A 15,610-nucleotide genomic window follows, 5' to 3' on the forward strand; every position below is an offset into this window, starting at 1 on the left:
TTCTATCTATATCAATGAAGGACGCAGGCAGCAGAGACCTGTTTATGAGAATGTTGAAGATGGTTACTCCTGCAATCGTTGCATCAACTTCAGCTGGGATCAATCTGGATGATGATTATGTTGAAAATAAGCCTCATGGTCCTCATCCAAGATAAGCCAGTGGAGCTACAGGGCCTGGAGTAGTTATACACGATCCCTTTTTCTTTAAATAAATAAGTGATTTTTTTTCCTTAATAGATATTTTAATATAATAACAAGTTAAAATTCCTGAACATACAGAGAAAAATTTTCTAAGGAAAGCGAATTTCAATTTAAATGACAAATACAGCAGTCTTTTTTTTTTAATTTCTAAATGTTGAAATTAAATATCTTAGATGGTATATCTAGAGCAGAGTCCAAAAGAACAGAAAATCCACTCATCTGGCACCATCCCAAACATAAAGTACAGACTCTCCACTACAAACTATCCCGATTTTCTCACAGCCAGAATTTGGTCTGTATGTAGATTATCATCTGTTGAGGGGTCCCCATTTCCATATAGATTTATCATTGGTTCTCAAGCTGGAAAGCACAGAAGATGGAGAGCGAAGGATGAAGGAAGGCACGTGGAGCTCTGAGGGACTCACTAAGCAAGTCTGTAACTAGGAAGACCAACACATATTCACTGCCCCTGAGAAGGCTCCTGCCCCAAAGGAGCCCATAGTCTAATGGGGAGACAGACTGCCACCAATCCCAATGTGGTGTGATAACTGCAGTGCAGAAGGCAGACCTGAGTTCTAATCCGAGATCCTCCATTTTCCAGTGCTGTGACCCTGATCCTTGCCTTTCTCATCATTGCAGGGGCTCATAAGGAAGAAATGAAACAGCATGTAATGCACTTGGCAGGTGAAAGGCTCTAGATATACTGTTATCATCATTCTTATCATATTCCAGTAAAGAAAAACAGATAAGGCATTTTGGGAACTACAAACAGAATTAGGAAACTCTTCTGGGGTTGCTGAAGGCTTCCTGGAGGAGGTAATAAGAAAAGCTGAGGATCTTTCATATATGCTCTCAGAGCCACTGCCAGCAATCATCAAGAAATCATGACGACTAGGCTTGGTGCCAGGCAAATGTCCTGGTTTCATTTCAGAAAGAGAAAAATAATGTAATACCAGAAATTATATAACAAATGGCTTGTGGTCGCGTCTCGGAAAAGTTATAGAAAAGAGTATAATGAAGGGCAGGTAAAGCCAGGCGTTCACACCTGTAATTCCAGCACTTTGGTAGAGGCAAGAGGATTGCCTGAAGCCAGGGGTTCGAGACCAGCCTGAGCAGCTTAGCAAGACCACATCTCTACAATTAAAAACTTTTTTTTTTAATTAGCTGGGCATGATGGCACATGCCTGTAGTTCCAGCTACTTGGAAGTCTGAGGCAGAAGGTTCACCTGAGCCCGCAGGTTGAGGTTGTGATAGCCATGAACATGCCACTGCACTTCAGCCTTGGTGACAGAGACTCCAACTCACAAGAAAAAGAAAAGGAAGGAGTTGGTGAACATTTGGAAGATTAAAGGTCATTTGGAAGATTAAAGGTCACCAATGAAAGCCAAGAACATAGATTTTTGAAGAAGCAGTCACAGAATCTGATCCCTTCCCTGCCTGTCCAGTATCTGTGGATTAGCATTATGATATGGTTACATTACCTGATAAGTTCTTCCATGGTGCACCAGTAGGACAGCACCACCATTCTCTCAGAGAGCCTGGTCACTGTTATTAGCATGCCTGCAGAGACTTGAGGCACCAAGAGCTCCAGGGCTTCACTCCCACTAGTCCCAGGGGGCCACAGTAAACTGCTCATCTCTGCACACAGTGAGACCACCATAGACCCTTCTAGACTAACCTCTTTTCTTTTTAAAATTGCTTTATAACCCATTTCTCCTCCTGCCCAACTATACTGGTGGAAACCTAAGAGTGGGCACAACACTTTGCAAAGTGTTCTTTAGAAAACAATACTGCAATGTCTGTTTCTCCTGGGGCAAACAGGTAGAAAGAGGATATTTTTAAGCCCTTCACTGATGCTGAAAGCTCTTACTTGGGAGATCTCAAACTATATCAAGTGTATCAAAATAACACCCACCTCACACATCTAATTTTCACTGTAACAATTTTAAAAGGATTTAATAATTTTGCTTTTAAAATTATTTCAATTAATTTACGGTGGGCTGTGATTTCTCAGCAAACATCAGGCATGTTAAGGAAATCTTGGGAAGTAAGGAAAATCTAACCTACAAATTGTTTTCTAAAGTAATAACATTTTCATGAAGACTACATTTAACAATTAATGAACTTGACTAGAGGTTACACTTTGTGGAAATTTAATTGCTTACTAATAAATTTTGACTTTGCAGTTTTCTTTTCATATTTTACAGCCAGTAAGTTTTTTTAGGCCTCAGGCATTTTTATAAATTCCTGAAAAGCTCATTGGCCCCAGGCACTGGGCCCATCGTTTGTGGACTAAAGCAGCCTGAAAGCAGCTACAAGCATTTGTACCTTTTCCTTGGAATGGACAGAAATGACATGTATAATGTCGAATCTGAGGCCCTGCAGGAACTGAAATGCCTTTGGGACCATACAAGCTATTTCTGTGTTTAGGTTATTGCGTTGTACTCTGGTTCACTGAGAACCAGTGATTGACATAGACTATATACCTCCACAACCAAAATATTTTGCCAAACCTTCTGCCTTCTGGATAAATGAGACTTGAGCACTGCTTCTCACTGCCCCTTACACCTCTGTGTCTGCCCTCACAGGACCTCCAATGAGGGTGAAATTCATACCTAAGCAGTCCACATGCCCTGGCACTCAGATATATTAATTTAGGTAGGAGATTGCAGATCTAATTCAGCAATTAGTCATTTCTCCTGTTAGAAAAATGTTTCAGGGAGTGGTGAAAAGACTTTTTGGAAACAGATCATCAGTAAGAATAACTGAAAACAGCAAACAGTTCTCATGCAAAAGCAGAATGTGTCTTAGTGATATCACAGAAGCCTCTCTCTAGTGCCGACGTATGAACTAAAACATTCAGAGCCCATGGCCAGAAAGGGCTCTTCTCTTCTCTCCATGCCTCAGACACAGCCAGGGAGAAGAGGTATCTCTTCTGTCCATATAATCCCCACTTCTTAGCTACAAGCCTCAAAGTCAGATATTCACAGAGCCATGTTTCCCTAATAGGATGGGTCACTGCACTGAAAGCTGATGCAGTTTGTGAGTTTTCTCCACTAGGGTTGGGTGGGCAAGTCAGGCTACCACTGGTCTGCCCCACACCCACAGAGAGAAAACTGGGAACAGGAAGTTACACTTAAGCCTGCCCTAGCTGCCAGCTCCAACTCAGCTTTGCCAAAAAGGGCCTGTATTGGAGATAGCAGACACTGACTCAGCCACCAATACAGTGGTGACTGGCTTCCTGGGAGGGTGTATTCCTTGAGTGTTTAAAGAACCTCCAGAGGAGGACAGTTAAGCACCTAGACCTGATAACCTCCAACACTTACCAGGGTGTGGCACTGGGGTTTAGGACTGAGTTCTACACACTTTGTGTTCTCACTTGTCGATATCCCTTCTCCTGGAGGCCTCAAAACCCAGCTCCCGTGTGCTTTCCTTACCCTTGCTGTTTCTCCAGGGACCTACACAGATTCAGCTAGGCTGCAGAGGCTGCACTTCTCTCCATGTGGAACATTTGGCCATAGCTCTGCCAAGAGCGTAAATATGGTCTTTATAGAGATGAGGTCGGGGCACTCACTCCATTAGGAGCCCAGGTGCTGCTGAGTTAGTGTTGGCCTGGTGCTCTGGGCAGAGCTGCCCTCTCAGAAGGGGAGCCAAGTCAAACACTGCTGGGTACGCTGCACTGGCCCAAAGGGAGCACTTTGCCCACTGCACACTGAAAATTCAGTTTCATTGACAAAAAAGATTTCCATTCTTCATGTCAATATATCTTTGTGGTCTTCTCCACTAAAATTCTGACTTTTAAAATGCACATTGTGGAAAACATATATTAGTAAGTAATCTTGCATTTGGTCTTGGAAATTGAAAGGCAAATATAGTAATGTGTGTGTGATGGGGTAGGGAAAGATGGACAACTTTAAAGAGGAAAAAAAATTAATCTTCACTGAGCACCTGTCCTGGCTGGTCTCCATGCTGGGTGCTCTTGTGTTTGTGAGATCCTCAGAACAGCTAGGGTCCTTTACCCGTCTCAAAGAAGAAATTGAGGCTTAATGAAGAACCTGCCCAAAGTCATGCTGCGTGTAGGCAAAGCCACTGAGCTTGGAGGCAAGGGCTCCGGACTCCAGGTGTGTAGTCCTTCCCCAGCCCACACTTCCTCACCATGGCCTACTCAGTCAGGACCAGACCCTCACCTGGCGCTCCACAATGGCATTTTTTATATGTGACAGTTGTTGATTTTTCATGGTATTATTTACATGTTACACTTGGAGATTTCTCATCAAAGTAGGATGTTTTAACTCGTTCATATGATAATTTTGCTGCTGCCAATTTTTCAATGTGAACTCCTTTTCTGACTAATTTTGATCCACTATTTATATTTCTGACTTTTATCACTGGTGCCTATAATGTATGAAAAGGGAATATGTCTGAAGTCTACTAAGGGTTTCTGAGGGTAATTGTGTTTGGTTCTTGACAGAAGCTAGTGGATCCTGAGTGTCATGGGTGCAAGGTATAGACACAATTGGAGGGGGTTTTTTTTTGTAACAGCAGAAAATACAAAACACTTCTTCACTATTTTATGCCTATTCTGTGATTCTAAAAAGTTTTAAAGGATTGCCAGATTTACCTTTTAAAAAAAGAAGAAAAATTTCTGTATCATAAAAGACACTAAAGTCAGGTGCAGTGGCTCACACCTGTAATCTCAGCACTTTGGGAGGCAGAGGTGAGAGGACTGCCTGAGCTCAGGAGTTTGAGACCAGCCTTAGTAATATGGTGAGACCTCGTCTCTACAATAAATCAAAAAATTAGCCAGACATGGTGGCGCATGCCTGTAGTTCCAGCTACTTGGAAGGCTGAGGCAGAAGGACTGCCTGAACCCAGCAGGTCAAGGCTGTGGTGGCCATGAGCATGCCACTGCAGTCTAGCCTGAGTGACAGAGTGAGACTCTGACTCAAAAAAAGACACTAGAATAGCTGATAAATAGGCAAAGGCCACCAAAAGGTAAACAGAGAAGAAAAAACTAATAGACTTTAAAAGGTTTAACACATTGACAACTAAGACCTGTACATTTTTATTATTTTAACCTGGCTGACTGACAAAGATTAGAATTAGTCCTAGGGACACAGAAATTAGTCAGCCTGGACCCCCCTACCCTTGAATTCACTTTGTTTAGAGAAAAAGAAGAGTGCTTTAGAGTATGGGCTCTGGACACATGGATGCCCTCATCCATTCATCTTCTCTGTCCTTTAAGAGTGTCTCCTAATGTACTTGTGCTCCAGTTTCCTCATTTGTAAAAAAGGGAGACTACTACCTATCTCATAGGAGTGCCAGAAGGATCGGCTGTGGAAATATGGGGGTAGGGCCAGGAACACAGCCTCGCACATAGGAAATGCTCAGTGCATGTTGGCTATCATTTTATTGTTATTACTACTTCGGTCAGGACTCTTGGAGCTAGGAGTTCACAACCCAAACTTTAAGGGTCCATTTACCTTCTGAAATCATATACAAAACTGTGTGAGTCAGTGTGTTTTTCTGAATAGCAGGCCTAGGGCTTTCCCCAAATTCTTAAAAGGATTCAGGGCTCCAAAGTATTTTAAGACACTTGCCTTTTAAAAAGAATCCTTTTTAATAATGTCAAAGGTAAAGCTGAAACCATTGATGGCACCCACAAAAGCAGCTCAAACTAGAGCCACAGGCCAACTGCCATTCTCCCAGTAGCCTCCACATCCTCTCCCTACATGGTGCCTCTTTCAAAGGCAGCCTTTACATCTGACAATTCTATGACAGACAGCTCATGACAGCTCTGCAGTAAGAGGTCTGGCTGCTTGCTCTCAGTGGGCATTATTTTGCAGGCTTCTGCCAGACCTTCCATCACCAGCATTCACATCAAATGACCTCTCCTGTGCTGCTAACTTGGTAAGGAGCTGGGAGGCCTCCCACGCCCACTGGCTCTCTGCTCCAGCTGTCACGGACAGACTCCCATTCTCTGCCTCGGTCCCTGGAGCTTGGATTTAACACAACCAAAACCTTTTTTTCCTTCATGACTGCTCTTTCTGGAGGTTTGGCATCCCCTTCCCCAGGACAGATGCTAATGGGGGCCAAAGGCAGGAAGTGGCACCAGGCAAAGGAAGCAGCTACTTGTGCCACATCTGCTACCCAAGGGTGGGGTGCTTTGGGTCCTGCCCCATTCCTTGTTGGAGGAGAGGGCCGATGAAAATGTAAATGAGTGAGAAGCTTCGCCCTGGCAAATGAAGGAGAACAGCCCCTCCCCAGGCTAACTGTCAGCACTCAAAGTGGCCTTTCTTCTTAGTGCTGTATTGAGCACTGAGGACTGATAGATGAGCACAACAGCTCCTGCCTTCTCATCAGGATCTAGGTGGGGATGCTCAAACACAAGGCCTTTTGTCTGCAAGGCCTCAGGAAGAGACCACCTGAGATGTCTAACAAAGACCAAAAGCTCCAATCTTTCCTATTTAACTCACCTGTGAAATAGTTGCGCTCAACCACCAACCAGAAAGGAATCTGAGCAGTCTGGTCTGCACAGGAAAAGCTGAGTATGCCTGCCGCTGATGGGCACCTCCACCCCCTCCCCATACACACACAGAAAGAGAAAGGACACAATTCCACAGGAATTCAAGCTGATAGGAGGTGCTAAGATCAGCTCCTCCCTGGCTTGGCGTCAGAGCAGCTTCCACATGCCCAGTACAACACCTGCAAGGGGCTAGGACTCAATACATGGTTGTTGAATAAACATCAAATTAAGTGGAATTTTCATAGCACTTCTTTTCCTAACCAATCTTAGTCTGGGGAATATTTTGAAGAGACTGAAGCAAAAAAAAAAAAGTGGTGATTTTATTTATTTTAGAATATTTGAATAGCTAGGCCTTGAAAGCCTTCTGAAGGTTACTCAGCCCAATAAGAAAGGCCCAGCTTGTCTAGACCTTTGATGATTTGAGTTTGTACCTTCTTGCTGATGTAACCAACATCAGAACACAGGAAACTACTAGGAGAGGCTAGAGATGATGGGCAGGGCTGAAAGACCTACGGATTATTTAGACTCCCAATGCAACACATGACATTCATTCCTTCCAACTGGGCTGCCCAAGCTCAGTGAAGTCGTAGGGAATCACAGAACCCTTCTGGTCTCAGTTTCAAAAGAAAGCCATGGATTCAGATGTGTCCTAAACATCATCCTTTAAGGTCATGGACCTGCCTGCAGACCTCAGGATATGTGAGCTCTGAGCATCTGGCACTCAGTGAGCTTCCTTTCGAAAATACACAGATTGAGCTGAAAAGGAAACATGTCCTCCTAAAAAGACACTTGAAGACCAGTGTATGAACCCCAGAAATATCCTGATGTCTCTGGGTGGCATGACCAAATTCTGGGCATGGCCTAAGCCCCTGTGACTATGGAAGTTCATTTACTAAAAAACGCAGCAATGGTCACAGAGTATTGTCATTGGGAACACAGATGTAGAGACAAAACTGAGGGACGCCAACCAAATGTGACCACTGGCACTGAGGAAGAACAGTCTGATGGAGCCCAGTCTCCCTGTGTGGGAGCAAAGCCACAACAACAGCCCACATGACGCCAATTGATATTGCTACGTTTAGTAGGTATACATCCTTCTTCGCTAACATAAATAACTTAAAGTCACTCCAGGAACTTCCACCCAAATGATCTCAGAAATCCTAACACCACTTAATAAAGGAAACTGAGGGCTAGGAGAAGTAAGGAAGCTTGCCCAAAGTCACCATGAGGGAGTGAGGGGAGAATGTGAGCTTGCAGTCCAGGTATCCTAACTCCTAGTCCTAGGCTCTTGTCTTTATTATTGTATTATTTTTCAAATTTGCAAAACAAAAATTGGTCCTCTCAAACTGCAGGTCTGTGGCTCCCAGCTAGAGCCTCGTCAAAGGTTATGTCTGCTTGGGGTACAGCTGGGGGTGCAGCCTGGTGACAGGCAGGTCTGTGATGTGTGCATGTCTGTGTCCCCAGGCCCATGGAGAGACTGCCTGCAGGCCCTGGAGGATGGCCACGACACCAGCTCCATCTACCTGGTGAAACCAGAGAACACCAACCGCCTTATGCAGGTTTGGTGTGACCAGAGACATGACCCTGGGGGTTGGACCGTCATCCAGAGACGCCTGGATGGCTCTGTCAACTTCTTCAGGAATTGGGAGACATACAAGGTGAGACTCAGTAAGGCCTGACTGTGCTGCCCACAAGGTGGCTAGCCCAACCCAAGAGATGCCTGAGTGACCACTCAGAGGTACATGTTGACCAGGTCAGGGTGTGCGTAGCCCCAAATAGCAAATATACCTGAGGTGAAAAGGATACAGACAGTGCCATTGTGCAAACCCACCAGGGGTAGTGAGGACCAGCTCCTTCTCTGTTTGTTGCTAGCAACTGCTGTAGAACAAGAGTTGGTAAAGCTCTCCAGGACAGAGTAAGAGTTTATTAATGTGGGTACGGAGCCCTCGCTCCAGCCAGGTGTGGGAGCAGCTTAATCCCAACTGGGGTTTCCAAGGGGGGAGACCTGCTCTTGAAGCCCAGAAAGGGCAAGTCCTAAGGATCCCAGCCCCTGGGAAAATCCCTGAAAGGGTTCACACAGGGAATTTTGGCAATACTCAGGTCCTAATTCAGGGTTCATCCTCTGGGATCCCTGGCTCCCAAGGAACCGAAATGCTTATCTTGTAGTAGGAAAGGTTGCCAGGACTCTGCCACACATCCCACTCAAGCAAAGAAACAACGCTAAGAATGGCAAGAGTGGCTTGGTTTTCTAGTGCCAGCACCACACTAAGCGCTTTCATGTACTACCTCATTTAATCTCATATCAGCTCTATGAGGGAGATACTGTTATCAACCCAGCTTACTGGTGAAGAGATGGAGCAACCTTCTCAGGTTTGCAAAGCTAGGAAGTGGCACATTAGTGACTGCAGCTTAGGCCTCTGACACCAAAGCCCACAAACTACCTCAAACCAGGATGCTTTGCATATGTGACTCTGTCATACTTCTTCTTAGGTCTTAGGTATCATCCTGTCTTGATTGTTTCCCATCCCGCCTCCTAGCCAGCCTATGTCTCTATTTTCTTCTCTTCCTCCTCCTCTACCACCTCCTAATTTAGAGGTTCCTGAAAACTCACTACTTGACTCTTTCTCCCTCTCTCGCTTAGAGGCAATACAGCACAATGGTTAATACTGGGTTCTCAGTTCAAGTTCTGGCTCACCCTTAGGAGCTCTGTAACCCTGAGTTCTCTCATTCTAGGGAGGATAATGATAGTATCTAGTTCTTAAAATTGGCATGAGGATTAATAAAATAGCCTATGTAAAGTTATTGTAATAGTGCCAGCACACATCATCATCATCATCACCACCACCAAGTCATCAATTTTCAAGACTTCAATGGCCATATACTCAGCTATTGACCCCCAAAACTGCATGTAAAAACAATAATAATATTGTTTTTATGGATGGGACATGGATGGGACACATCTATCATAGCTCACATCTGTCTGGTGGGTTAGAGCTTATGTGTGAACCTCAAACAAGCCCATCCCCACATAAGGCTGAAGCTCAGTGAAGGTAAGGGATTTGTCTAAGGAATACTTGTTTCATGTTTACTGTGTGCCAGGCTCTCAACTTACCATAGCACATGTGTTCCTGCAGCAACCGTATAGGGAAGGCAATTCTCCTGTAAGAGAGGAATCTAGGGTACACACGATGCCTGGCACACAGTAGGCACTCCTTTTTCTTTTTGAACAATGTATGAGTCACAGAATAACTAAGTGGGGGAGTGGGAGGTATGAACCAGGCCTGCTTTGCGCTCTGCTTGTTTCCTGGGCCCCTCTATCCTAGGCTGAGTGCCCAACAGCAGGGCTTGCTGGCTATGGGCACAACAGTCTCCACGCTAACAATGTCCCGGGTTTTCCCCAGCAAGGGTTTGGGAACATTGATGGCGAGTACTGGCTAGGACTGGAGAATATCTACTGGCTGACAAACCAAGGCAACTACAAACTGCTGGTGACCATGGAGGACTGGTCTGGCCGCAAGGTTTTTGCAGAATATGCCAGTTTCCGCCTGGAGCCTGAGAGCGAATATTATAAGCTGCGGTTGGGGCGCTACCATGGCAATGCAGGAGACTCCTTCACCTGGCACAATGGCAAGCAGTTCACCACCCTGGACAGAGACCATGATGTCTACACAGGTAGGAAAAGTGGGGGGAACCCAGGTGCAGGCAGGGAAAAGAGGTAAACCAGAGCCAGGGTCCTCCAACTCCACAACTTGGGAATAGGAAGATCCCAGGGTGACATACAGCTGGGCCAAGATACCTGACTCTGTTCCCACCCTCTGAAGGTCCTTTCCCCTTCCCACTCCCCACAGCTGCCCTTCACAAAACTAGGTCAGAGTAGCATTTACAAAATAAAAGGAAAGGTAAAAAGATGTATATACCACACATACCAGGGCTGCCCTGGGCCAAGGCAGGCAGATGTGTGCCAGGCTGTGCCCTCTCCATCTCTTGGTCTGAGGTGCCCAGTGTACAGCTACACACCCCCAGGGGCTCTGGGCCATACACCTGGGCTCTAGTGCTGGCCTACCTCCTACCAATCATGCATCCATGTTGCTTAATCTCCCTGAGACTTACTTTCCACATCTGGAAGTAAGGATAATAACTACCTTGTAAGGTAGGGAGAAGGTTAGAGATAATATACCTAATGTGCTTTTTCTGGAACTTGGCATATAGTAAGGGTTCAATGCAAGCAGGCTCGCTGTACAGTCACTATTACCAGTATGTGATGTTAATGCAGTGCTGTGAGGAAGCTAATAAGAGGAAATCAGACAGGAAAGATGAAATGATTTGTCTAAGATCATGTGCCTCAAACCTAGCACTTCACTAAAAAGTCTTTATTAAATGAAAAACGAGAGAAAACAGAAAATTAAAAGCAGCAGAGATACAGTCCAGCCCTGAGTACAGACATCAGACTTCCCCACAATTAATGACTCCCAAGATTCCATACATAATTTTTCAAGATGAGGGCCGCTAGGCCCTAACAGGCTGGCAAAGTCAGTAGGGCCCAGGCTCCTTCCTGAGGCTGGCCCATCTGACAGCCAATGCCACCTACAGGCCCAGGCTTTTTGCTCACATGGGTAAACCTGGTCTCCTCCTGTCCCGGCTTCCCATGTGGTGCTGGTCTGACAGCTACTCCCCCTCACCTTGAGGAGTGAGCTCTGGGGACTGTCTCAGAAATGGCCAGTACTTCAGGTAGGCCCTCATACCTACATACTGAGGTGGGAGGGATCCTCATGCCAGGTCCCCATGGCAGCCACACTCTAGCAGGTAGTTCTCCCAACATCGGAGATAGGAGGACATGACGCTCCTGTCCCTGTACCACACAGACACCTCTGTCCACACTCAATGACACCAAACTGACCCTACTGGAAGGGACCCTAGAGGAGGAGCAGACCCTTGCTCTGAAGCAGCAGGTCTTCTAGGCCAAGACTACCAAGGCTTCCAAAAAAGCAGAGCAGGAGGATGACCTTCAGGAGGATGACCTTCAGACCCTGAGACATGGGGGTTGCTATAGCATTTCTTGAAGGCCAACATAGAGAGCTGGGAGAAGAATGTTCTATGATCCAAAACTGTCAGATCTGTCCAGCAGCAAAATCAGTGCCTGGTAAGGAAGCAAGTTCCTTTCCCTGGAGGTATGTGGGACAAATGTTGGAGGGCCCTCCATTGGCAAACAGGAGGCTGACTATGGCGTGTTGAGGACTTCCCTGCTCCAAAAATCCAACACGGCTATTGGTCCCTATGAACTCAGGTCATGGCCCAGAAGAAGCCCCAGGAAAAACTCTAAGAAAACCTGGGCTGCTTCAGCTGAGTTTCCCCTCTTGCTTTCTGCTTCAGATTGAATGCAACCGCCTCACCTCACCCCACAGCCTTAGTCACCTGTTGCAATGAACCCTCCAACCTACAAACCTCACTGGAGCAGCACCCCCTGAGTAGTGGGTCCCCTCTCTAGGCCTAGTCAGGAAATTGAGACGCCCTGTCACTAAGAGCAGCCCAAGCTGATGGCAGCCCCTGCTCCTTCCACTGTGCAGTGCAATGCCCCTAAGTGCCTGTGTTCACCTGGCCCACACTTTTTACTGTTGTTCTGAACAGCTTGTCCTTGGCAGTACAATTCAGCATATGATGTGATAATGCCAAGAATTTTATGGAAGCCTCTTTTGTGAAATAATGCAAAAAAAAGTATTTGGATATAATACAAGTTGGAGCAGAATGAAGGAGCATTTCACCTTAAACCCTTTCTCTGTCTTTCTGTAAAGATTATTGAACCAACAGTTTCAACTCTAAAAATTCCTAAGAAAAACCCTTTCTCCCTCCCCATGGAACTCAGGCCATCTTTATTTCCTATCAGAACCTGAGGTGTGGAGTCGCCCTGGGGCCACCTCTGCACCCAGCCCTGTGCTAAGTGTCAAACACATACAATCATGAAATTCCTACAGCAGTCCTATACAGTAGGTGTCATTTACAGATTAGAATACAGGGGCAGGGAGATGTTAAGTTGCTTCTCTGGAATCATCAGCTAGTGAGTGATAAAACTGAGTCTCAAAAACAGGTCTGAGCAAGTCTGAAGCCTGGCCCCTCCCTGCTCTTTGAGTCGGGTCCAATTCTCAAGCATTCTTGCTCCAGATGCCTCCCAAGAGGGTCCTGCTGAAGACCCTGAGCACACTGTGGGGCATGGTTAAAATAGCCTTCTCCCAGATACCATCTCACCTCCTTCTCTCCTGCAGGAAACTGTGCCCACTACCAGAAGGGAGGCTGGTGGTATAATGCCTGTGCCCACTCCAACCTCAATGGGGTCTGGTACCGTGGGGGCCATTACCGGAGCCGCTACCAGGACGGAGTCTACTGGGCTGAGTTCCGAGGAGGCTCCTACTCACTCAAGAAAGTGGTGATGATGATCCGGCCCAACCCTAACACCTTCCACTAAGCCACCTCCCCCTCTTGACCTCTCGCGGCCATCGCCAAGAGCCCACCCAGCCCATGCTGGTTTCAGCACAAAGAGCAACTCCTCACCAGTTCATCCTGGGGCTGGGAAGACTGGGATGCTGGATTCTGTTTTCCAAAGTCACTTCAGCAGATAATGGAACTAAATTGATATAGTGTTCTCTGTCCCTCCTGCTTTTCTTCACACCAGACAGGCCCTCATATTTCCACGACAGTACAGGACTGCAGACAACTCTTTCTTTAAATAAATTAAGTCCCTACAATAGAAACACAACTGCAAAATACCCTCATCATAAGCATTTGTGTGAGTCTCCCTTGTGTACTTACATGTATACCACATATATATGCATTTAGATATATATCACATGTGATATATCTAGATACATATGTAGGTTTGCCTTATATACTAAATATGCATATATTCAGTTCTCAGATGTTGAAGCTATTACCAACAACTGTGCTCTTTGGAGAAAAGCATTTCATTAATATTGTGTTACTTGAGTCTAAGGGCAGATCACAGTTTGTAGTTCCAATCCAAAGAATAAACCTTGGCATCTGCATGCCTGGATTCTTCCAGGAATGTCTACAATGCTAATCTCTCACATAGGGGTTCCCAGCTTCCTCTCTTAAGAACCCCTTTAAACACCTAATCAAATTTCAAAATCCCCCTTCCCCTCCATTTTTATATTTTTCCCCATTCTCAGGACTTTCCACCATCCATCTACCCACTTATTCATTCAACACCATCCATTAATTGCTTCCTGTATGTCAGTCCCTGGCCACTCATTGTAATTCAAGACCCCTCTTCTGCACTGCCTGACTCCTTGTCTGCCTATAGCCCTGCCTTTCTGTCACACAGTCCTTTCTTTCCAGGCAAGATTCCTCAGTTTCTGAGAAGGAAACAGCCTGGGTTCCAGGTTTCTATTTGGGAAAGGGAAGGCCAGGCCAAAAGGTCCACCAGCCATATAGATAATGTAATTGCCATTTTGTATCTTCCATTCATACTTTAGCCTACATGTCATTTTGGCCTTCATGCAAGTAATAGCCTGCCTTGCCAGGAGATATTCAATTGAAGATATGTCATCAGATTGTCAGGGTCCCCAAATAGCTACAGACAGAGGTCCCTTCCTCTCAGGCCAACTGGAGTCTGCATCTCATCCCAAAACCATACTTCCCTGAAGAACAGGTACCACAAAAATAAGAACTGGCCTCTTCTCACAAGTTACTAAATAATCAGGGGCCATTGGACCCCTTGGTTGGTACATTGCAGCATGGTGGCTTTCTGAGTCCTCCTGTTGGCCATGAAGTGTCAGCCTCAGCACTCCTAGCACTATTGTCAAGCAAGGGGCAAGGGATGAGTCAAGAAGATGAGACCCTCCCAGCAAGCACATGGGCCGGGGTGTGTGAGATGTTGGACGTTTGGTACTGTCCATGTCTGGGTGTGTGCCTATTACCTCAGCATTTCTCACAAAGTATTCCATGTAGCATGTTTTATGTATATAAAAGGGAGGGTTTTTTTTTTTTAATATATTCCCAGGTTATCTTGTAATGACACAAATCCGCAATAAAAGCCATCAGTGCTATTTGGATGTATCTACACTGTGCATCATTGTTTTAGAATGCCTTTCTGGGGTCTCCCATATCAGAGCCTATTTAAGTAAAACTAGTAAGAAATTCAGTGCTAGGCACACACCAAAGTCACTTAAATCACACTCTTCCTATCTTTGGTTTCCACCATTTCCTCAGGAGTCCCATGAAAGGACCCCAGGCCAAGACAGCTCTCAGGACCTCCACCTCCTCATGTCCTGGATGTCCCAACTGGATGTTCTACAAGCACCTCACAGGCAATCCAAAAAAAATGCCCATCTCCACGTTGACAAGGAAATGGAGAAATGTCTGCTTTATGTACTATAGATGAAAGTATGAATTGACTCTATTTTTTAATAGTAATGTGGCACTGTATACGTCAAAATCTTAAATGCACATATTCCATTGGTCACAGCAATCATTCTTGATGACCAACCAACAAAACCTTATAAGAGTTTTATCTAGTAAAGCTGCAGTTAGGGAGAGACTGATGTGCACTGAAGCCTACTATGTGCTTAGAAATGGTCTTCTGTTTTTCTATGTCACCTTCACAGCAGCTCCGGTAGGAAAGATTATTATTCTCACTTTCCAGAAGAGTAGAAAATGAGGCTTGAAGTCAGGAGGCTGGTAAGAATGCCTGAGCAGAAGGTAATCCAGAAGGTGCTGGGTGTCAGGCACCAAGGAAGAGTTCTCAGCTCCCTTCTCCCAGTCCCTCAGCAGATGTGGGGATCACAATAGAATCTAAATGCTGTTTGATTAAAATATCTCAACCTTGGCCCAAACTATAGCCAACCCTCCCTATATGCAATGGACGGAACAAGG

At 45.6% G+C, this 15,610-nt stretch overlaps 2 protein-coding genes across 2 annotated transcripts in view; one reads left to right on the plus strand and one right to left on the minus strand.

Annotated features, from left to right (window-relative positions):
* Nucleotides 1-14,800, plus strand: part of ANGPTL2 (angiopoietin like 2) — a 35,291-nt gene extending 20,491 nt beyond the window's left edge. The window contains exons 3-5 of the mRNA XM_008051570.1: nt 8,192-8,385; nt 10,129-10,399; nt 12,985-14,800. Coding sequence (XP_008049761.1) covers nt 8,192-8,385; nt 10,129-10,399; nt 12,985-13,184 — 665 coding nt within the window. The 3' untranslated portion in view covers nt 13,185-14,800. The remainder of the gene's footprint in view (nt 1-8,191; nt 8,386-10,128; nt 10,400-12,984) is intronic.
* RALGPS1 (Ral GEF with PH domain and SH3 binding motif 1) overlaps nt 1-15,610 on the minus strand; it is a 195,765-nt gene that overhangs the window by 118,519 nt on the left and 61,636 nt on the right. The gene's annotated exons all lie outside the window — the stretch shown is intronic.

This window comes from Carlito syrichta, unplaced genomic scaffold, assembly GCF_000164805.1.
Source record: "Carlito syrichta isolate Samal-C Ts95f unplaced genomic scaffold, Tarsius_syrichta-2.0.1 Scaffold199527, whole genome shotgun sequence".
Taxonomy (NCBI): Eukaryota; Metazoa; Chordata; class Mammalia; order Primates; family Tarsiidae; genus Carlito; species Carlito syrichta.